Source organism: Clupea harengus, chromosome 9, assembly GCF_900700415.2.
Source record: "Clupea harengus chromosome 9, Ch_v2.0.2, whole genome shotgun sequence".
NCBI classification, from domain to species: domain Eukaryota; kingdom Metazoa; phylum Chordata; class Actinopteri; order Clupeiformes; family Clupeidae; genus Clupea; species Clupea harengus.
The window spans coordinates 536,582-559,344 of record NC_045160.1 but is presented as its reverse complement, the minus strand read 5'-3'; the positions used below and the strand labels follow the sequence as shown (position 1 = coordinate 559,344).

General features: G+C 40.8%; 2 protein-coding genes across 5 annotated transcripts; both read right to left on the bottom strand.

The window, feature by feature from the left end:
* Positions 1 to 1,244: 1,244 nt before the first annotated feature.
* On the bottom strand, positions 1,245 to 10,814 carry ttc9b (tetratricopeptide repeat domain 9B). Its single transcript, XM_012830936.3, has 3 exons — positions 10,387 to 10,814; positions 5,201 to 5,383; positions 1,245 to 4,306 (listed from the first exon to the last, which is right to left on the bottom strand). The coding sequence occupies exons 1-3, from the start codon at positions 10,766 to 10,768 to the stop codon at positions 4,212 to 4,214; spliced, it is 660 nt and encodes a 219-aa protein (XP_012686390.1). The 5' UTR covers positions 10,769 to 10,814; the 3' UTR covers positions 1,245 to 4,211.
* Positions 10,815 to 15,027: 4,213 nt separating this feature from the next.
* On the bottom strand, positions 15,028 to 22,763 carry c9h19orf47 (chromosome 9 C19orf47 homolog). 4 transcript variants are annotated; one of them, XM_012830972.3, is made up of 8 exons: positions 22,663 to 22,762; positions 21,518 to 21,605; positions 21,326 to 21,440; positions 20,380 to 20,461; positions 20,131 to 20,253; positions 17,951 to 18,100; positions 17,612 to 17,703; positions 15,028 to 17,442 (listed from the first exon to the last, which is right to left on the bottom strand). In XM_012830972.3, the coding sequence occupies exons 1-8, from the start codon at positions 22,679 to 22,681 to the stop codon at positions 16,915 to 16,917; spliced, it is 1,197 nt and encodes a 398-aa protein (XP_012686426.2). In that variant the 5' UTR covers positions 22,682 to 22,762; the 3' UTR covers positions 15,028 to 16,914. The 4 variants fall into 4 exon arrangements, with proteins under 4 accessions (XP_012686426.2, XP_012686427.2, XP_031428826.1 ...); XM_012830973.3 differs by having other exon boundaries at positions 18,026 to 18,100; XM_031572966.2 differs by lacking the exon at positions 20,131 to 20,253 and having other exon boundaries at positions 22,663 to 22,763.

The window sequence follows — 22,763 nt, the reverse complement described above, 5'->3', positions numbered from 1 at the left end:
GTTGTCAACTTAGAGATATTCTTTAGATGTTGCTATAAATAATTTAATTTTTATCTTTTTTATTTTGAAAAAAGGACCTAATCAAACCTAATTTAAAAAGCACAAGCTCTCTTGCACCAATGTCGAATAGGACTGAAATCCTATTTCTTATCATTTTTGGACTGTGCAGAAGCCTTCTTATTTTTCTTGTATAAATATACATAATGTGAATATGTGCACCTATATGTTGGAGAGCATGCTTATTTGTGTGAATGTTAAGTGAGTAGAATAGCACATCCATTAGTCATGAACATCCCCTCTCTCTCTCTCAAAGTATTTTATCCTTGTCATATGCAGCTGTACCTATATCCAGTGCATGCCCTTACTTCCACTACCAAATAGTTCTACATTGCCTTTGACACAGAGGAGAAAAGGCATTCCTTAAAGCACAACATGGGCTTGGTGAGAGATGACAGGAAGAAGGGAATTGGGGGTCTTTGAACCTAATAGTAATCAGCATCTACTACCTGTTTTGTATGACCAGTCAATAGCTACTCGCCTACTTAATGGAACCTCATTCATCATTCTGTCATTATTATGTCTTCATGAGGATGGGAAGGGTGTGGACAAAGCGCAAGGCTTCCACACATACAACCAACCACTCAAGTGACTCTGAAGGATGACATGAAGTGGACCTTTATGCTGGCTGCTAAATGCTTTGTCCTATTCTTTAGGAGATCATGTACAGAGCTGGAAATGGCAAACTGAGACATTTTTATGCGGCACTGTTTGTATTTGTCCGCTGGATGCCTGTGGTGTGTGTGTGTGTGTCTGTTTACTATGGGTATTTGGAAACTATGACGCTATGTGAAGGAGTGAACTAGGCCCATTCTTGTATTTTATGTGTGATGAACGGCCATGGTATTTATTAAAATAACTGTTACCTCTGGAGTTTTCATTAGTCATTACTATCATAGTTTACCATAGATGCCTGTTTATTAACACCTGGTAGATAAGCCAACCATGTCAACACAAGCAGAATCTTATGTCTAATACTTTAATATGCGATGTAGCTTAATGCGATGTAGCTTTTAAAGGCTTTCAGATGCTTAAAACACAGGGCTCTGTTCACTCCCATTATGAAGACTTATTTACTTTATTTACAACCTAGCATACACTAATGGGCTGAAAAGAGCCCATTTAAAGTTACTGGTTAGGTTTAAAAATAACATGTTGGAATTAACAAAATTTCCATGACAACCATATTACACCTAGGGTTTTGTCTTTTAAACTTTATTTATCTTTTTCAAATACCAATCAGTAGTGCATTCCTGGACTAGCAGTTCCGTACAACCAGTTTTAATGTCTTCATATATTTCATTTTAAAATATCCAACGATATGTTCTCTCTTAGGACAGATGCATGATCCAAGATGACAACCTTACCACCACTGGGTAATTTCCATATGGAGTCCCATAAACATGTAGAAAGTAAATGCAAAAAAAGTTTTAAATGATGTCCGCTATTCTCTTTGCCTCCTCCCATCTCTCTCATACAGGACACTTACAGGCCATCTCCAGTAGAGGTTAGAGACCAACCTAAACCCTCTGAGCAGTTTACAGATATTCAAAAATAAATTTTAAAATGACTCAACACACACACTCACTCACATACACACACATAGTTTATCTCTATTACTGTCACAGAGGTTCTCACCTCAAATCTGAATTGTACTCCCTTGCTTAGACATATCATTACAATAATAAAAGTAAAGCTTTCTACAACCATTAATATTTCCATTTTTTTTGCTTTACAATTCTCAAAACCACACAATTCTACTTTGACCGTTGACAGACATACATCTTAAATGACATTAAAGAAAAAAGAGATCACTTCCTTGTCAATATTCTTATGTTTGTGCTTTTGTTTTGATCAGAGCTGCACACTTTGATTAATGGGGTGGCTCTCGTTTTGAAGTCTATACCCGCAGTCGCAAACACAATGGCATGTCCTATTCATTGGCCTAGAAGATACAGTCCAGATGAGCAAGCGCAGGAGACGTTACTACGGACATTTTTTTTTTGATTTCTTCACTACAAAACAACTTTCTCTCAGTCTTCTTCTTTTACGGAGAGACAGACAGAACTAAATCCACATCACTGTCTACATTAGTCTAGCTAACCAATTCAAATTACATAACAGTTCATGTGATTCTTTAGAGCACTCCAGTGAGAACCATAACTAGCCTCTTATTTTGAAATGCAGTGATTTCATATTGATTTATGACATCTATCAACAAACACCTGGGCTGCAGGTGGAGTCCCTTTGCTTCCCCGATTCTTTATCTTTCTATAGCATACCTCTTTCAATGGCTTAAATCAAAAGTCCCACTGACATAAATCACTGTCTGCCTTGTAGTAGAAAAAGATAAGTTGATCCAGAACCTTATCTTTTTTTTAATGAAACAGACTGCTGCTGTATATTAAACGTATCCCTTAAGCCCAACTACTACTGGATACAAAGGACAAGAAATGAATAGCACTGCATACCATTCCAAAATGCCCAGATTAACGTTTGTAGACATGCAGGGAACAGTAGGATAACACCAACTGAGAGACATCCATTTAGAATCAACCAAGACAATTGAAATCAGATTTTTCTGGATCCAGAAAAAAAAATCAGGGATTAAATGACACTGACAGGATCATTCAAATTTGCCTATCATGGACATGATTGACAAAAGGAGTAAGATTCCCAGTCCCAAACCTAACATGAATGCCTGAAACTTAAACACACATCACATATTGCACACTCACAAAGCAAAACATGCTTATGAACTGTTCTCCTCACAGCCTGATTTTGATGAGTGATATGTCACTGAAAGAAACAGTTATTTCTACAAAATCGAAGCAAAGTGACTCCTTAAATGAATGATCTTCTTGGCTGTTTTATGACTCTAACCGCAATAACCGTGTTCATTTCTAAAGAGGTTTTACTACATTCCTATCTGTAGGAGAGTAAAAGTGATTCAACTTGATGTGTGAACTGACTTCCATACCAGTTCAAATACACGGTTATCCTATGAGTACTTTGAGTACATACTAGCTGCAAAAAAAGGCAGGTTGTTGTGGCCCCTCATCATTTCATCAACATCAACAGGTTGGAAAGACTTGCCTGTGACTGGACTACCATTCAAAGCAAGAGGGGACAACAGGCTTAACACTCTAACAATATACTCTAGGAGAAATGGACAACTAATTCAAGACACTGGTTCACGAAACACACCTGATAACAGTAGAACAGAGACTGTACTTGAGCTGTTTTTTTTTTTGTCCTTACAGGAAGAGAAAAGACATACACTTGTTTCAACCACTATCAGTAACTCAGATGATGCTAACCCTCAAAAAAAAAAAAAGTGGAGATAAAACATCAGAGAAATAAAAATGACAAGTATTTGAATTAGCCCTTGTATACAAAGAGGTTGAGAAACCGAGATCTAATTCATGTCTGAAATAAGACAGAGAGAGAGAGGAAAACAAAGGCAGGCAGATGAATACCACGACCGATAAAAAGGAGAGATTACTATCTATAGCGATGCTTAATCTTACCATTACAGCATGTAGTAGCAGGGTGAGGGGGCACTGGAACAATCAAGCGCTATACATTACTCTATGTATGATGTCACTCCTAGCTTGTCTTATTGGGGACTAAAGCCTTGATATGTGTTACAGCACATAACCCTCGTATCCAAAGCTAAGCCTTAATGCAGGAAACCCCCATACGGTCCCAACTCAGCCAATGTCTTTTGGCTTTAAAAAAAAGTATGACACACCCCCTTGGTACATGATGCAAAATCCCGTATTATCAATGTCTTGTTAAGTCGCTGTGCCATTCTAGCATTTGTTACTATGTCTGTTTTCTACTTCCCTTCTGATTTTTTTTTTATGTTTGCTTTAAGTGTCGTAGTTGATAGGTTGTTGTTCTTTTACCAGTCTGTACCTGGGGAACAAATGTAAGCACCGGGACAATGGGCTTTTTAAAGGGACCAAAACAGCCTTGTTTCCATAGGGAAGGGTTGTTCTAAGGGGGACAGGGGGGTAAAGGGACAGCGCCCTGAAAGTGTCCAGCTGCGAGTGGAGCTATGCCTCCGATGCCTGACGGGCTGAAGGAGCAGAGAGGAGGAGGAAGGTTGGATAGGAAAAAGGATGGCAGGGAGAGGGAGCGCAGGGGTGTTAGCCCAGCACCTCTTTGCCGCTCTCTCTCTCTCTTTGCCCACACTTGCTCATCTTCATCTCCGTAAGCTGGATGTACCGCAGGACGTTTGTGTCTGCAAGAGAGAGCAAAGGAAAGATGGTACAACAGGTCTGCATTTTGTAGTCTGGATTCATTCAACAGACTCAGCAAATCAGACAAACATATAATAGCCACAGACCATACCCTTCTTGTAATGATTCATGCCACATCAGTAAAACATGGGCTGCACAATGACAACTATCTGTCACTAGAGAGCTCTTTAATCTTGCAAACAAGTGGTCAAAGCTGGATAGGTTTCAGAACACTGCTGTGAACGGCTCTATGATCTGAAAGGGATACTTTTCTAAATATCGATTTCAAAGAAAGTCCTTCTACCTCGCTGTCTCTGTGTTCAAATGCCAGTTGCAAGCTATGTAGGCTGCATCAGTGAGCTGGCAAAATTAAGCTTTAAGAGATGCGAGTTAATGGATTGTGTTACAAATAATATACTAAAATATTTATAATTTAAATAGTGACTTGATTTGCTCCTTTTTTTCAACTGTTTACATCCTCACTGTTTACAAATGCACATTTCATTATTTGACCAATATCTCAATAAATAGTCCATGTATTATGATTAGACTGCTTCATTTTAATAACGGTTAGTCAATGCACATGACTGTTGCTGGTCTAAACCATTGGACATCACCTGGTAAAATGCCATTATTACAACAATTACAGCAATTTGTCTCACCTTTTACCATTCATTGGTTAACATGGTCACTACATATGTATTAAAAGCAGACTGTTTTACATTAAAAACTGTTGATTCAACATGCATGACTGTAGCTGATCAAACCAGCTCCTTGGCAAATAGCAAATGTTTTTGGTCATTACAGTATGTTGTCAATTCATGCATTTATACGTGATTAAACAGTACACAAAACCAAAGAATTACACATGTCCATACCAGTATTGCCGAACATACCTGTGGGCTCACGGCACTTGGCATCACGCAGGTAACGTAGGGCACATTCATAATCGCCCAGGTGATAGAAGGCAATACCGGCACGATACATGGCCTTGAAATGGTCCTGCTGATGTCTTAGAACCTTAAGACAGTAATCCTTCACCCGCTCATAGTTCACCAACTCTGACTGCAGCAAACAGGCTGCATGAAGGGGGAGAGAGAGAGAGAGAGAGAGAGAGAGAGAGAGAGCGAGAGAGAGGCATAGTAATTATCTAGCACCATAGTTACTGGTCATCTTAGGAGACTGTCAACGAGCAGTTAGCTAGCACATAGCACATTCATGAGAACAGACCACGCTTGCGAACTGTTCGAGCACATTGCGTGGTCTGTTCTCCTCCTAAGTGGCCTGTGCAAGGAATACAACAAGCATTCTGCTTTTCACACTTCTGCTATGTACAAAATAATAATAATCATAATAAGGCAAACAACAATGGTGTCGGCATTTCTGAACAGCGTGACAAATGCATACAACCCTCACATATTTAAATCCTCATTATGGTACCCACGGAATTTTCAGCTACTGACATTGTTTGGTTTGGTGCAGCAGTTCTCATATTAACCTTTCATATTAACCTCTGGGCTCTCTATGGTAAAATTGTTTTGAATGCATTCTACTATAGCGAGAGCAAAGCCAAAGTTGCCATTATGATTGCTTGTGAGAGCATGTGGTTGCATGATTCGAACAGCAGATGAAAAATCAATAAAAAAGCAGGCCTTCACAAACACTAAGAGGTTCCAAGTGCTTAAACATGTTTACCAGAGTGGATATTGCATCATCAAGCCCACCCTTGGGTCTGTAAACAAACTTCGTAGTTCCCTTACAAAATAATCCTCTCAAAATAACTTCATGACAAAGATGTAAGTGCAACTGCCCTAAAGTCATCATTCAAAGTCCTACAAAAGGTACTCCTATCAGTCAGAACTTCAATATGTAGTTGGGTAATTTGGCCACACTCTGTTTACTAAGTGACATCTGATACACACTACAGAAGACCTGCAGCTTTTCAGCATAAATGGGCCAGGGTTCTCCTCTGATTCTATACAAAACATTATTCCTCTCTTTCTCTGTCACATGACAATGCACAATTGTAATGAAAAGGGTATATATTTTGTTACTAAGACAAAAACTGATCCACTGGCATGTTTTGAAAAGTGAAAATGAACATTATCCTCTGAGACTCCTGGCCAGTCCTTGAGGGTTAGCCTGTAGTGGAGTTAGCATGTATAATTTCATCCTCCATTGCTTTTCCTGACATGAGTGAGCTGCAATTAATGGACTGCAGTTTAAATAATGGCTGAGGTCAGAATGTGGCTATTTCGTGAGCTACCTTCCTGAAATGCCCTCTGGTCTGTGCACTATCTACTGTTCTGCATACAGTTCTCCCCACCAATGGCTTCTGAACTACGTGTACCAAGCTGAGTAATACACTAATCTTCATGATGGCGCCACACCATTATGTCATTACTGAAGACATTTTGTAGTGGTGAGGTCTGCATCAGCTTCTATCGTCTATAAATGTGCTTCCATTTCCCATCCCTTCAAATAGAAGGTTGAGGCTGTGGCCCGGAGGAAGGCACTTAATGCAAGTGGTTTCACAGAAAACATGACGCTGCAGGGAGGCATTTAAAAATGCTATCATCCCAAGGCACAGCTATCAAGTGAACAAAGGGGCATATAGTGCTTGTCCATAGATATTACCGAGATACTGCAGAGATGACACAGTGTACAAGTATATGTTATTTAATAATATGACACTGCACAGTACATACATGGCTCAGCATACGTAACAGTACTGCATTTGCACGCTTAACCAGGCACGTCTGTTCTGCAGTCATTTAGTGAGAGGGGGCTGCAGTGAAGGGAGATGAGTGGCTGTCCCTGGTTGACCTAGACTGCCTCATGGACAGAGACACCTGGAGGACTTGCGCCTCCGGAACACAGATAGCTCTGACAGACAGCACTGATGCAAGCACCACCTCACCGACACTACAGCAGCGGTACCATCACAACCATCTTCAATCGCTTAACACATTAACAAGATATGTTTTTACAAGTTTTAAAGGATTTATATATCCAAGCAAAAGAGACTCCAATCCTATAGTACATATCCACCCATTTCCATGGTTCTCTGTGACTATGTGACTCAGCATCACGAATCAGAGGGCCTATGCACATTGCTTTGTATATCCAGCTAGCAACATCCGTCAATTCCATGCAGTCCAGTTTACTTCATCACACATAAAATCCCACTGCTCTTAAAATCACTCTGCGTTCTCCTGTTTAAAAATGTTCAGTGCCATGCATATCATTTTGTGTCATGTATACTGCAGCATCACACAGTAGAAACTGCACCAAGCGTAACTCCCATGGTTGAGCCTTACCATCTGTGGACCTGGCACTCGCATTTCCCCACCATGATGACCAATCTGAGATAGCCTGGCACCGCCAGCACACATTCACTGGGTTCATGGTAGTCTGAATCTATTCTATTGGATTCTGGTTGGGCTAAGGGCGTAGCTGAGGAGTGTCTGTCCAAATTATACCGGGAGTGATAAGATCAGCTCCTAGCTCATGTCAGGAATGCTGAGATCACAGCAGTGTGAGGCCAAAGGGGCTGTTCAAATAAAACCAACTGAGGAGAGATGAGCCAGAACATCTTCAACAAGTAGCCTATGCATCAGTATGGTTAGATCATACACATAACATGTTGTTATTCAATTAAAGCATCTTTTCTTACAGCCTACACAGTACCGTCATTGTTGAAGTACATATAAAAGCATGCCCCTTGCCATCTACTAAGAATTTGGTCTACCATTTCTTCTTCTTCTTCTTAAGCATTTCCAGGGTACAACTCCAGTGAAAACTCATCACAATAACCACATAAGACGTGGCTCTCCATGGTAGTGATCAAGAACAGGAATGAAGCCCTCCATCAACATCAAGACCAAGACCAGAGTAGAATTGTATCGACCCAAAAGGAGAGGCTAGTCAGATGTAGATGACTTGCTACATTCTTTCATTCATGCTGAATCAGCAAAGGGCAGGTCTGAAATAAATAGCTTTGACTTGCAGACAAATGTGATTCATGAATTTTTTAGTATTACTGGTAATAATACAGGCATAGAATAGTTCTTGCCCGACAGCTAAGTACAGATGAAGCTTTGTAAATTACAGGCTACATGGAACCTTACATTTCTAGAATGTTAGCTAGCTTAGCCAAGATTTGTGTTATGGATCATTTATTCTTCATCCATGGGAAACAACATACAACCAGAGCAGTTTTTGCCTACAGGTGGGGCAAATGTCGAGGACTTTCTAGAACGAAATGTTGCCCAAAGCATTCAAGAACCAGCCCTACACAAAAAGTCCTTGCACTGGTGGATTCTCTGTGGTTGCAAACAGCCTGTATAAACTAAGGATAAAAATAACCTGTTGTCTGAAACCCTTATCCAAATTGAGGACACATTTATTAAATTCTGTCAGACAAGTTCAAATATAACTCAGAATCACCAAATCCACACAAATCTGATTTCTTTGCTTAACAGAGGGTCATGATGTCATGGGCTGGAAATAATTTAAAGTATGCTATTTTATACTACTTTAAATTGAATCCAAAGTGACTGGGCAAGCTGTAATATGACTGGGTCTTTTGCTGATATGGTTACAACATAGGTAACAAGTGCTGCACTGGTTCCAGATCAGTGTTCCATGCCGTCATTAGTCTTCCATGCTCGTGTGGCTAGGGGTTCAGTGTAATATCTGGCACTCGCAACTATAACAAGCAAAAAAGCACTGCCCCTTCGAATGGATCACTTCAGGGAATGTATTCCTAATGTGGATAACAACACAGACTATTCAGCTCTGTTTACATCACCATTATGGTTGTCCCGCTGGAATCTTCGTAATCCATTACCTGTTCTAATTCGTTGCATACTGACTTCCCCGCATCTATATCTTAGCCTTAATCCTCTGGTTTGCCATGTTACCATGACCACAAATGTAAACATATTCACACATGCACAGGCATAAATGTGCACACACAAATGCTTCTCCTTACCTTACATATTATCAGGTTTAATGTGCTTGTAATAACAACCACAAAAGCAGTATACCAGTGGCTCTTCACTCAGCTAAGCTAATTTGCTAAAGTAAATAATACCATAATAACTTGTTTACAGCGATGCCACATTTACAAAGTGCAACTAATCTACACGAGGAAATTATTTTGGACTACCAAGGCTAATAGTATCCTTTCACATTTCAATAGTGAGCAGGCATCAGGTAAATGATGACTGTTAGAGGGGAGACTCCTTACAGTAGGGTCTGCAATAGCGAAATATAGCAGTCTCTCCCTTATATCTGACTAGCACATTGAATGAAGCAAACACATTCAACCACAGACATAGCAGAAGCCTGACTTTTACCTGAAAATGAAGAATAAAGATTAGGATGTTCTCCTAATTAGGAGGGAATGGGGGTCCAGAACATAACATTCACAGTATGTTTCTATGGCTTTGTCTAGTGTCTGGAATTAAAATGTATGATTCACACATGCAACAAAAAGCATTACATGTTGACAGCTGTATCATAAAGCACTTAGGAATTTGCTATTTGCACTGCTATATGAAAATCAAGATGAACAACTAGCCTACTTGAGCCAACTGGGTTTGTATATATGCAGGTTGTATGTATACATAAGAATTACAGCATCACTGCAGTTACTCTACCTAAACTTTTATAACGGTTATGTGATGTAGGCTCTCATGACACGAATGCTATCCGAGGCGAAATTTTTTCCGAAAAGCACTGCAATTGAGGGTACAATTGATCTAATAACGAAGAGGTGTTGTTATGCTTCTCGGTTGTGCAGTTATTTATTTAAGGTAAAAGCATAATAAATAATAAGGTAATATTCTGATGTGTGCTCGTCACTGTTTATGTTTTAAGAGCTCAGGCCTACGGTGGACGAAGATGGTGTTTTGTAGTAGCCAATTAATAGATAGGCCTACATCTCCTCACCGTCCTTGCATAAAGGAAAGTCGCCTCGTTCCACTGTAGCTTATCGGTGTTAACGCTTGTTTGGAGGAGATTTTGTCTCCTTGACTCCTGAAATGAGCTATGAAAGGGCACAGAGAAAACTCACCTGTCAGACTATCATAGCATTCGATCTCCGTGATTTCCACAGCTTTCCGCTGTTCCTCTGTTAGCTTGGCTGCGGTTTGGTTCAGCAGACTGACCTCGGAACCCGTGGTCCCATCGACAACATGAACTCCTTTCAACTGCAGCAAAGCCCTGTGATACTTTCCAATAGCTTCCCTAAATTTCTTCTCTTTGTAACAACGATGGCCCTCCAATTTGAAGTCAATGGCTTTCTGTATTTTGGAGTCCATCTCCATCTCTGCCGTAACGACACGATAGCCTCCTCCGCCAGTTCCAACGTCTCCACCTGCAGCCGCTGCTAGACTCCGGCCGCCCGCCTCCGGATAGCTTTTCAAGCTTTTAATCGAATGTTGTTTGGCCTCCATAATGTTCAGTAGAATGTACCGTGAAATGCCATGCTGGTCCTAGCCCACAACTGTTGTCTCTTGTAGCACTGTAGAATCAGGCTGTGCATAAAGGTTGGGACCGAGTGGTGATGGAGAAAATTACCGACAGTGAGACATTGAAAAACAAAATCTGTCTAAACACACACCCAATTAAACGGCATAACATAGAAAATATAAATATAATGACGTTAAAACGTTACCTGCGCCTCTTTTGTCCTCTTAGCCTTGGTGTGACGACTTTCCGATAGCGATGCTGGAGGACTGAGGATGGATCACGCGATTGTGTTGAGTTTGCTCTCGAGCCACCGGCACGCGCAGCTTCAGCACCACAGACAGCTCAAATAGACTGGCCTGCACGGCATTATGGGAAGAGGGGATTCGTCGCATCACGATCTGTCTGTGATGAATGTCGTGATTATTTTGAGATCAGCCAGATTTTCCGTTGTGTTTCATCTCACAATGCTTATGGGTAGGCTAACTGTCATGTAAAGTCTTTTAACATCGACCTTACAATCAGTATGTTACATCGCGATCTTTATTATGCCTTTTATCGAGAAGAATTGACATGGAGCCTATGACGAATTTGTTTACAAGATTAATCGATTTTCCCGTATTTGCACGGTTCGATTACGTTTATACAGCTGCGAAAACTTTGATCAAGAGAGAATCCAACGGTAGTCATATCTACTGCAAAACCAATCTGTCTCAACAATACTATTCAGTTGCTCGTGTTGAAATCGTGGTAGACCTATATTGCCCCTTTGTTCTCACATTAACGTTTTAGACAAAATAACTGCCAATCACAACAATTTCCTCCAAATAAATAGATAAAAGCATCTATTACAAATCTGATCAGCTTATATTGTTACTCCGCAACATGTCTATAAATTGATAAAACTAGCATAAACATTTCGGGTTGCTGTGTGCACAAATGTGCAGAGTCACACCAGAGCACATCACTAAGGTGATGCATATCAAGCTTATCTCAAAGGCCTTACTAATGGGTTGTCAGGTAAGGCCTGAATCCATTGGAATATTTTCAGGCATAACACTATGTACAATTGTAGACTAGCTATACGTTTTTAAGAATGATTCTCGAATGTTTGCATTAAATCTCACTCCCGTGGTTTTCAGCGTTGAAGATGCAACTCACCCAGGCATGCAGTAGCATAACTCAGAAGAAAAGGCAAGGACAGTGGCGTTGACAGGATTTAGACCCCTTTGAAAATCTGTTTTAAAAAGACCAACATCCCTACCTTCAAGACTACTGCGTTACAATAAAAGTAGGATCAAGGGAATCAAGATTTCATGTTACCTTGGAACAGCAAAACAAATCCGTTGACAACAACAAACAGTATGCTCTCTGAGACTAAGGGTTACTAAGAAACTAAACCCAGGGGATTTCTCAGGGAGGAACAGGCGTGTTTTTGACCATCTTAGTAGCAGGAGTGGAAAGTAATTAATTACGACCACTTGTAGGCTTTGACTGTCATTAAATATCTCTGCAAAACTGTGCTTGGTGAGTGGACCTATTTCATTACCTTTGAAGTTTTGTTTTCAGTACAGTATATTTAAAATGATGTAGGCCTAATTTGTTTTACCGTTCTCACGCTACTAGTGGTTAGATAGCTGTGTAATTATAAAAGCTAAATCTTTCTGTTCAAATTGGCTACAAAGGTAAACAAACAGATCCATCCAGTGAGCCAATCAGTAAAGGTTGCTTGGAAGCTATTTACATTTAGCCTGTGTGAACAAATAGGAATTTAATGGTAACACTGGTATGGTAATGGTAACAGGTTACAACTATATGTATTTGTAATATTGTACATAAGAACGATACCTATTCTAATATTATAAAAACATATGAAGCTTTTGCATGTTGCTACAGGAACCACACATGCCTACCCAATAAACACATCACATGGTGATACTAATTTCTTAATCATTATGTAACCTGCTGGCTACCATGAGATGGAATCCAGCTATTTTGGTGGCATATCAATGAATGTAGGCCTATTAAGTGACTGTGAATTAACATTCCTTATTTGATGATCTTGAAAGTGTGAAGGAATCACATTAAGCCACAGTGACTTCATCATTAGTGGATGGTGGGCAACAGGAATTCATGAATCATCTTGCATTAATTCTTGCATTGACTAATGGGCTATGCATTCGTTTTGTATACGATATGTACCCTTATTACAATTTTTTTTAACACATTTGAAAAAGGTATTTTTGTTTGCAATGAAAGGATTGTTTCAATGACTACAATACTGCTAGTAGGCTTGGTTTGACATCATTATATGAAATAAAGTCAGATTGGTGAGAAATGAAAGGAACACTGACATTTACAGGACATTAAGCTTTATGGTCTGAGGTCAGGCCTTCTCCTGTAGTAGGAGTTCTCAAAATCTCAGATTGGAAATTAACTCACAACAAAACAGTCTGCACTGCAAACAAATAATCATTTTTGCCTTCACGTTCAAAGGGGTTAAGAAGGGACATCCAGAGACAGAGGTCTGATGGGCTTTGAATTTGAACCATTTGCTGCCCTAACCACTAGAAACTTGTGGCAACCCTAATCTCATGACTGCCCTAAATAGCAGGCCAGCATTGCACTTAGCAAAAGGCAACTCTCCAATTTTTGGATCTAAGATGAAGTGATGGAACCAACCATCCCATGCATTTGACAGCAGCATCCCCTTCACACAGTTCTTGAGACTTAATGGGAATGGTCCAGACCTGGTAGACTTCGACACTACTGAGACCAAAGTGTTCAGTTGATGAAAACAACACACCTATTCAGATCAGATTCATTAAGGAAGCCTTAGAATTGGGTAGATACCTTGCTGATCTCTTCCGACGGTGAAAAGACTGAGGATGAATGTACGCAATGTAACCTTATAGAGAGTGTTTGTGGCAGATAAAATGAGCCATTTCTAAACAGACATCAAATAGCGATGTCAACTGATCCTAAAATCTCAATCTCCGAAGACTGGCATGGTTGCTTATAGTGATTATTTTTAACCTCCCAATGTGGTTACTTTTTAGTAGGGATGCACGATAATATCGGCACAACATCGGTATCTGCAGATAAAAGCTTCAAAACTTAATTATCGGCATCTGCAGATATTAACATTTCTGCCGATGTACCTGGCCGATAAAGTGACGTTCAAATTATGCGCACCCGAAGCAAATGTTTTGGTTACTATGAGCGCCAACAACGTAATTCAACACGTCGGCTGTGTGGCAGTACTTCATAGTATCAGAGGATGTTGACATGCTATTTTGTCAGGAAACTTTTCAGGAGATGGAAGAGAAGACGACAGCTTGGCCGTAACGTAGGTTGCATGCATAGATGCAGACCACCCGCGTGAAACGCTTTGCAACATTACCTGTCGCACGCTAATAGAAGTTAATAAGTTGCTAGTTAGCTAGACAACACTACCTAGTTAGCTTGCATGCTACGTGACACCAGCGAAGTTGATGATCTCATTTGACGGGATGTGAAACGTTATGTCACGAGCCCACACTATCTGTACATGGCTTACTTTTGCATATATGGAATTTATATAGCTAACTTGGCAATAACCTTACATAGATTAGTCTAGAAATCCTAGAAGGGACGTTATTAAACTGTAAGTCAGTTAACCAACGTTAGTTTGCCAAGTTGCATTTCCAGAGTGTAGTTGTTCAAGTTGGTACTGTTCAAGTATGAAAATTGTGACGTGAAAATATAAATAAATTTGCCATATTTGAAATCATTTCAATAGTTTCATGAGTGAATGTCTATTTCTAAAATGATACAAATCAAGTTTTTAATGTCCCGTATCTACAGCAATACCCTATCATAATAACAGATTCATTCTAGTACAGGAGAGACTTTTCAATAATTAAAAAGCAGAGGTGTGTATATATCGGTATCGGCATCAGCAATCGACCAAAATGAGCTTGTAAATATCGGCATATCGGATATCGTGCATCCCTACTTTTTAGGTCTATGAATCTTTTCTACCCTACCACATGTTCTCTTCTGCTACTTGTGATGTTACCATCATCACTGTACATCGCCGTTTCAAGTAAAAGTATCTTGCTTGATCATCAACTTCTTCTTTCCATCACTAGTAGTGACAAACACCGGTCATATCACTCCACATTCAGCTGAACCCATCAGGGCCAATGACAGTTATTTTGGGTGAATTACCAAATTTGTAGCACATATCAGGACAAATAAGGCATTCAATGTCCAAAGAAACTGTTTAACAATAATATGAGACATAATTACAAAAAAGGCCAGGGCAGATTTTATCTACAATTTATACATCAGGCGGTTTGATCCATGATTTTTTTTTTTATAAAATACCAAAAACACTGCTACACAATTCTTTTGTTTTGACATTTAAAAATATGGCAGAGGTCTACCAATAGAATAAAAACAATAAAATAAAATTGAAATAAAGCACAAAACAAAATATGTTAACCCTTGGGTCAGTCTTCAACTGCACTTTAAAGCAAGAACTAGCTTAAACAAGAGCCAGTGGTTGCTCGTGGTCTAGTTCTTGTTCACTTTCCAATAAGACACACTGAGAACAGTGAGCGGCAGATCATATTTATGCAACATAAAAAGAATCCCATAAATGTGCGAGCAGAAATTAGCGCCAATACTACATAAAAAAATGTCATAGCTGTACCAACAGCTTTTCCTAATATAGCGTGTGTGCTAAGGGTAATTAGCATTATAGTGATTGGACAAACATATGCTATTTCTCTGTATGAATGACAATGCCTTAGCATAAAATGTTTGACAATGCCTCTGAATAAAAATTATTACTTACGTAGTTGAACAAAATAAATGGGAAAACGAGGTCTCAATATTACTCCTGGGGTCCCTCTGAACTAAAAATCTGTCAATGTCTTCCTGCAGCTCAGCTGACTGAAATCAGTGTGATTGCAATGCACTTAATTAGCCAAATCAAATGTGTTCAGCTAATCACGAGTGCTACTGCTGAGCTCAGCCAGGGAAAGATGTTAAATATGCAGAGCTGGAGGCCCAAGGATCGAGAGCCTCTGGTATGAAGGTTCCGTCTCTCTATAGCCAAGATAGAATGGAATATTGCGCAACAGGATATGCCAGTAATCAGTATCACACAGTGCTTCTGGCCCCACAACCACGTTACAGTACAGTACCAAACCTGAAATGGTACTTTTGATTACTGGGCTATTGGTCAGTGAAACAAAATCTTCCAGTTTTCAGGTATCAAAGATCTTGTATCTGATATTTGTGCAGTGGCAAAATGCTCTTAAATACATGGGCTAACTGGTATCTGGCTATGTATCCTTTGTGCCATTTGTGTGTGTGAAGAAAAAAAAGAAAAAAAAAAAAAAAAAAAAAAAAAACCCTTACATTGGCCACAAAAAAACCAGTGGAAGCCCTTAGGGGCAGCAGTGAGCACTGGAGGAAAAAAAATGAACACAACAATAAGCACACAGTTAACGGAGGAACTGAACATAGCGACCAGAGAAGCCTCTGGGAGTGGCACTTGGACACAGATATGCATTTCTTGATTGATGCAAGGATGGCAAAGGAAAATAAGCATGCAATGTTAGCATTCTACACTCTGTGAAAATAACAAAGGTATTGGGCTCTGGTCCACACACATGACAACAATATGTGACAGCTGGTAAATTTAGGTTTCCAGAAAGACGTAAGCCATCTAAGAGTCTACTAGCCCTCAGCCAGCTAGTCCACGTGGAGTGGAGAGGTTTAAACATGGATGCAAATTACCCAATAATTATGTCAGAAAAGAGGCTAGATTGGAGCTGGCATATGACATGCTTTAGAAGGGATTTTAGGGATAAATCAGGGTAATCATCTATCAGGTATCAGGTGCTAGTATGGGCTGCATACTCCACACCATCATAGCACAGGTCCGTGAATTAGTTTACCAATTAGCTTGCCAATACAGGGATGTCAAAAAACACACCATATATTTTTTTCCCCTATTTTATCAGATTTCAAGTATGGCAACTGAATGTTTGAAAGTGAAACTATACCCCAAAAGTGTCTTGCTGTGTAACATGAGGTCAGTAGAGGTGGTGGAATTTTTTTTTTTTAATGTGTATACTTAGGTCTTCTTACTGCCTAGTCTCTTAAAAACACTGACCACCTCAGCATCCATCTGGGCATTGGGGCAGTCAGCTGAGCCTGCAGCACTTGTGCTGCTGCTGACCTTTGGGCTAGCCAAGGGCAAAGCGTCAGAGAGCAGCGGGGTGGCCGAGGCACTGAGGGAAATGGAGCCACTGTTAGGGGCCTTTCCCAGTCTTTGCAGTATGCTCCGTTTGGGACCCCCTTCGTGAGTAGAGGAGGTAGACGAAGGGAGTGGAGGAGGGGGCTCGATGGAGGGCATCTTCACCTTCTTGCCCAGCCTGCTCAGGGCAAAAGAGGCTGGTTTGATAACGACTGGTTTGATAGCAGCTGGTTCTTTCTTTGTGGAGGGGTGAGATCGTTTGAGCACACCCGCGTACTGGAGCACAGAGCCTTCTCCATCGCTATCCGCCTCCTCCTCAGCAGCAGCAGCAGTTGGTTTAGGCGCATCTCTCTGCCAGCCGGGATCCTCCTGGCCACCGCCCAACCGACTAAACACACCCGAGGGCTGGATGAGGGAGGGGCGGAGGGGAGAGAGAATGAGACAAGACAGACGGCACAGTTTGACCAAATCTATAGATGAAGCTGAAGATTTCACCGTTTTTTTCGGCACAGATTTGTTTGTTGCACTGATATTGGGGAAATTACATTTTTATATTCGGTACTAGTGAGCTTACCTTGCTCACTTTAGCAGCAACTGTGGAGGTAGTATCGGCCTTGGACTCCGCCCCGAGTCTGGCAAACACAGAGGTACGCTTCAAGCCCTTCTCTATGGGGTACAGCCAATCAGACGCAAACAATAAACCAAACAGTCCTCCACTAAGTCAAATTTACAAACACGCGTCACCTATATGTGTATTCAAACAAAACTTTTAGACCTCACTGTGCCAAATTAAAACGAACATTTTTCTGGTTCATAGTTCTGAGTGTTGCCAGATGACACAGTAACATAGTACATGTCATGTCGGTGCCTTTTTGAACAAGCCTGTGCCCTTTATCTCAGGAGAGGGTTTAACCTTTCTTGGTCTGCTGGCCAAGGATGCGTCGGGTGCGTGGGGTTGTTCCCTTTGGCATGTTTATGATGTACTTGCCCTCCATTTCAGCAGTGACACGCCGGCGCTTCACCAGCAGGCCATTCCCTCCCTCTGCCGCCGGCTCACTCGACGCTAAGGAGAAAAAGTAGACAAGAACAGTTGAAATAGTTCAATAAAACTACTATTACCAGGGTTTTCATCCAAATTCAACACGAAATGCTACTTTTAATCACTACTGCAGTGCCAAAAGATTCAACCCGCTGTCTCAAGCACACCTGGTGCAACTAATCAAGGGCTTCATTAGTTCAGCTGTGCTTGAGACAGAACACATAAATACCTGGACTGGCTAGGGGTTTATTGAGTCAAAATAATTGTCCAAAAAGTTCAGAGAAGAGATCACAAACAAGGAAAAGGATACAAAAAGATAGCAAAAGCACTGAATGTCCCTAGAGATACAGATGGAAGCATAGTTTGCAAGTTCAAAGTTGAAGGAACAGTGGCTACACTACCTGGACGTGGCAGAAAGAAGAAGCTATCAGCGGCTGCCACCAGATTCCTGAGGAGGCAAGTTGTCAAAAACCCTTGAGTGACGGCAAAACACCTGCAGCAAGACTTGGTGGCAGCAGGCACTGAGGTTTCAGTAAGGCGCATACTAAACACTGAAGGGTTCCATGCCCGAACTCCAAGACGCACACCACTACTGACCCAAAAGCACAAGAAAAGTCGGCTCCAATATGCTGGAGGGCACGATGGATTCAGTCAAGTATCAGGAAATCTTAGGAAAAAACGTCATGCCGTCTGTGATGAAGCTGAAGCTTGGGCGTCATTGGACCTTCCAACAGGACAAAGGGCCTCATTCTCGAACGCAGTTAAGAATAATTTAAGAAAGGAATTTCTTCTGAACTCAACTTCCGGTGTTTGAGGAACAAATTTGGCATTAATGAAAGTTCTCATCTGTGATTTGTTCTGAGCTTCAGAAATCAGACAATCCTACAGAAATCCTCGGATTTATAATATATAATATTATAATAATAATAAATAAGAGAATATTTGTATCATTAACAATTACGTTTCACATTTATAGTCATGATTCTAGGTGGCATCGTGATGTCATAAAATAAATAAAAGCACTACACGAACACTGCAAATGTAAGAGAATAAATAAATAAGCACTAAACTCAATTGCGTTGATGTAGCCATAGTGGAATAGAATGGACACATTTACATCCTGCAACAGTACCTCTACACCGGTGAAGTTAGATCTGCGTTTACTCGACCGGTGCCCGCTTTCCGCTTTGACATGACTCGCTTTCGAGTTGCTTTCGCGTGGATTCGGTCGATTCCGACAGCACACGTCACTACGGTTGTGTGCCCTTATAAGATGCTGGCGGGGCGTGTATGTATGCAAATCCAGGTGCACGAGAACAAGCTTTCAATTTAAGAAACCTGATTCGGGGGAGCACAGCTGAGAACACATTTTCTTACGTTGGTTTTCCGATATCCGTAAGAAACATTTCAGAAGAAACTTCAGACAATGTTCGAGAATGAGGCCCAATGATCCCAAGCATACCTCAAAGTCCACCAAGGCTTGGTTTCAGAGGAAGAAATGGAAGATTTTAGAGTGGCCGTCACAGTCGCCTGACTTGAAACCCATCGAAAATCTCTGGTGGGATTTGAAGAAGGCGGTTGCAAAACCCACACCAAGAATATTACTGAACTGGAGGCCATTGCCCATGAGGAATGGGCTAAGATTCCTCAGGAACGCTGTCAGGGGCTGGTGTCTAGCTATGCATCACGTTTGCAGCAGGTCATAACAGCAAAAGGGGGCTCTACTAAGTACTGAAGATGCTTGTCATGAAGGGGTTGAATAATTTTGAGACTGCAGTAGTCATTAAAAGTAGCATTTAGTGTTGAATTTGGATAAAAACCCTTGTTTATTGCAAACAGCTGAGAAATTGTATATTTTGCCAGAAAACCTAATGTGCAATGGGGGTTGAATAATTTTGATTGCAACTGTATATGGGCATTACTGATCCTGATATCCAAAACATATATGGCACGCTGGAAATCAATATTTGTTTGCCCTTTCTCTTTTTAATTTCGTTTGTTTGGTTTCCTTTTCAATTTCCTGAATTGAGAGAACTGATCAAGCATCTTCTTACCCGTACTTCCTTTGGCACCCTTGTTGGAGACAGTCACAGAGAGCCGGTTCTCACTCGGCCACTGGGCAGGAGTGCTTGGTGGCGAATCCCGGCTTAGGGCACTGGCTATCATGCGCGTGGCAGCTGTTCAGAGGAGAAAGGGTGCAAAGGGATTCTATTATACTAAGGGCTTGAAGAGTGGGCCCCTTTATCTATTAGTTATGTACAGACAGGGTGTGTCTGGGGTGGAAGAGGACGAGCCTCACTCACGAGTGTTCGCAGTGCGTCTCAGCTCAGCCTGAATGCTGGTCTGTCCAGAGCTAATGGCCTCAGTGGCCATCTTGCACATATCCTTTAGGGCAAAAGAAACAAAAACACAAAGTGAGTAAATATACTCACTTCACTGCCAATCGGATATTATTCACCAACAGTACTGTCTATTCATGTGCCTCACTCTTACAACAGAACCCTGATGAAACGCAAGATGCAAAACATATTTTTTTTATCTGTGTAGCTCAGGAAGGCGAAATCTGGAAACACAATGCACACAATCCAGATGAGTTTTATGTACCGCATTGCCAAATACGATGTACAACTGATGTACAGTTTCATTTCAGTAGCCTGTGTAAAGCTAAATTTCCTTCCGAATGAACCCTGATTATGCATCTCCTCCACAGCCGTGCCGCATTGGTCCCCGCCATAGATTAGACATGTGGGGTACATCATCAACAAAACAGATGTCTTCTCCACCTCAACAATGGCTTGCAGGCTATTTTTCGTGTTATAATTAGAAAAGAGTGATGCACTATGAAGTTCTGTCTATCTTTAGCTTACATGGTGAGCTAATGAGGTGACCTGATACTGGATAGTGCTGTGTTAAGACTCCCTTATATTACTGATAGGCTTGTGGTAACAGGCATGCTGAACACCAATACTGATTGTATGCCATTTCATAGCCTAGCATACAGTCTAGTTTTGCAGTTAGCCTAGTTTCTTACTTTGCCACTGTCAATAGAAAGACTATTTCAGTAGAACACCCTTCCTTCAAATTCAATGGGGAAAGATCCTACAGAGTTAAACATGACATTGTAATCCCACTGAGGAATCACTGAGCTGGTTTGAACTCAAAAGAAAATTAACACACCCGGACGGTGTGCCGTAACATATGAGGTCCCTTTCAGAGCAATGTTAATCCTGGTAAAGTGAGTTCTCTTACCTGCCTGTAGACTAACTTGGCGTGTTTGAGAATGGCAATAATATCTCCAATGACTGTGATTCCCAGGTCCATCATGATATCCTTGCTGAGATCCATTAGCATGTTCTTTTGTATCCTGTCAGGAGAATAGAAATTTAATTGAGCAGAAGATCCAATTTGAGGATAGATGTGATGAGAAAAAATGTCACTCACCTGTTATCCACAAAGGACACTGCATAGTTAATAGCCAGACTAGGTGGGATCCCAGCTTCTTTGAAGAACTGAATCCACTCTGAAGTGGCTGGAGAACAATGTGGAAGGAAAATAATGTTTCACACAGCTGTGACACAAACGTTTAAAAATACATTCTTATACAAATTATTGAAAGATTGAGCAGATTAAGAAGTTTAGCCATAATTTCACCTTAATTCGGAAAATATATCTCCAAGAGATCAACTGACGGGACAATATTTCCTGTCTTTTAAATGTCATAACAGGCAGGTATAACCCACAAACATTGCTGCAAACTGAATGCTAAAATGCAGAACGCTTTTTCATATTATAGGCTTCCAAAGCAAAACTACTGTAGAAATGGCTCTCTGGGAACGCTGGGCCTGTGTGCTAAGACCTCCTCCATGCCAATCGTCAGTTTACCACTCCTATGGTACTCTGCGAACTCATTGAAGAACAGTTGTAGACGTCTATTTTTAGACCAAAAGAATGGGTCCTCCGCCAACATCCTGAAATCCTATCTGACACAGCACGTGTATCTATGAAAGAACTAACCAGAGCATGAATTGAACAATGAGCTGTCTACGATTGATATGCCAAAGAGTCTTTGAACATTCTTGCCGTTAACTACTATTAATTGTTCCACAAAACATCTCAAGCATTATTGGCTAGTCGAACACCTTAACGATAAGCGTTACCACCTTACATAATAATACATTAATTTAACGTTAGCCAGCTGCCAGCAACATTGCCGTCACCTAAATATAATGTTAACGTAAGCCAACATAGTCGAAGTAATTGAATACTTCAGCCTCCTAAACTGAATGTTTTCGATGGTCTTGGATGACCAGCTCAGTATCACTTATCGCAGATTAAACACGAAAGGTGACGTTAACGTCTACTTTTATGCCGGCGTTTTCCAAAGACCAACTTAGTGTAACGAGGTATCCTAGCTAAGACATGTCCGCTAGCTAGATAATGCAACGTTTCACCCAAACTTCTACTCTCTTTAGTTTCGGATGTTTTCTGGATAACATCTAGGGATATTGAACAATATCAATTTGTCCTCATATAAAACATTTTACAGTTAAACTGTATAGAAAAACAGGGCCTATTTCCACACTAACCTGATTTCTCCGACGCCATCTTCACTGCAGAATACTTATGTTCATAGGATGCACCCGGATAGTTCCGGTGAGCAGCGGTAGTGAAATTAGAGCAGCGTTCA

Coding starts and splice junctions, on each gene's coding strand:
- ttc9b (XM_012830936.3), bottom strand. CDS start 10,768: ATGGAGGCCAAACAACATTCGATTAAAAGCTTGAAAAGCTATCCGGAG. Junction 5,384..10,386: donor ATGCTATGATAGTCTGACAG/GTGAGTTTTCTC, acceptor CCCTTCATGCAG/CCTGTTTGCTGCAGTCAGAG. Junction 4,307..5,200: donor CAAGTGCCGTGAGCCCACAG/GTATGTTCGGCA, acceptor TCTCTCTTGCAG/ACACAAACGTCCTGCGGTAC.
- c9h19orf47 (XM_012830972.3), bottom strand. Junction 21,441..21,517: donor GTGTCCTTTGTGGATAACAG/GTGAGTGACATT, acceptor TTCTCCTGACAG/GATACAAAAGAACATGCTAA. Junction 20,254..20,379: donor GAGACGCACTGCGAACACTC/GTGAGTGAGGCT, acceptor TCCTCTGAACAG/CTGCCACGCGCATGATAGCC.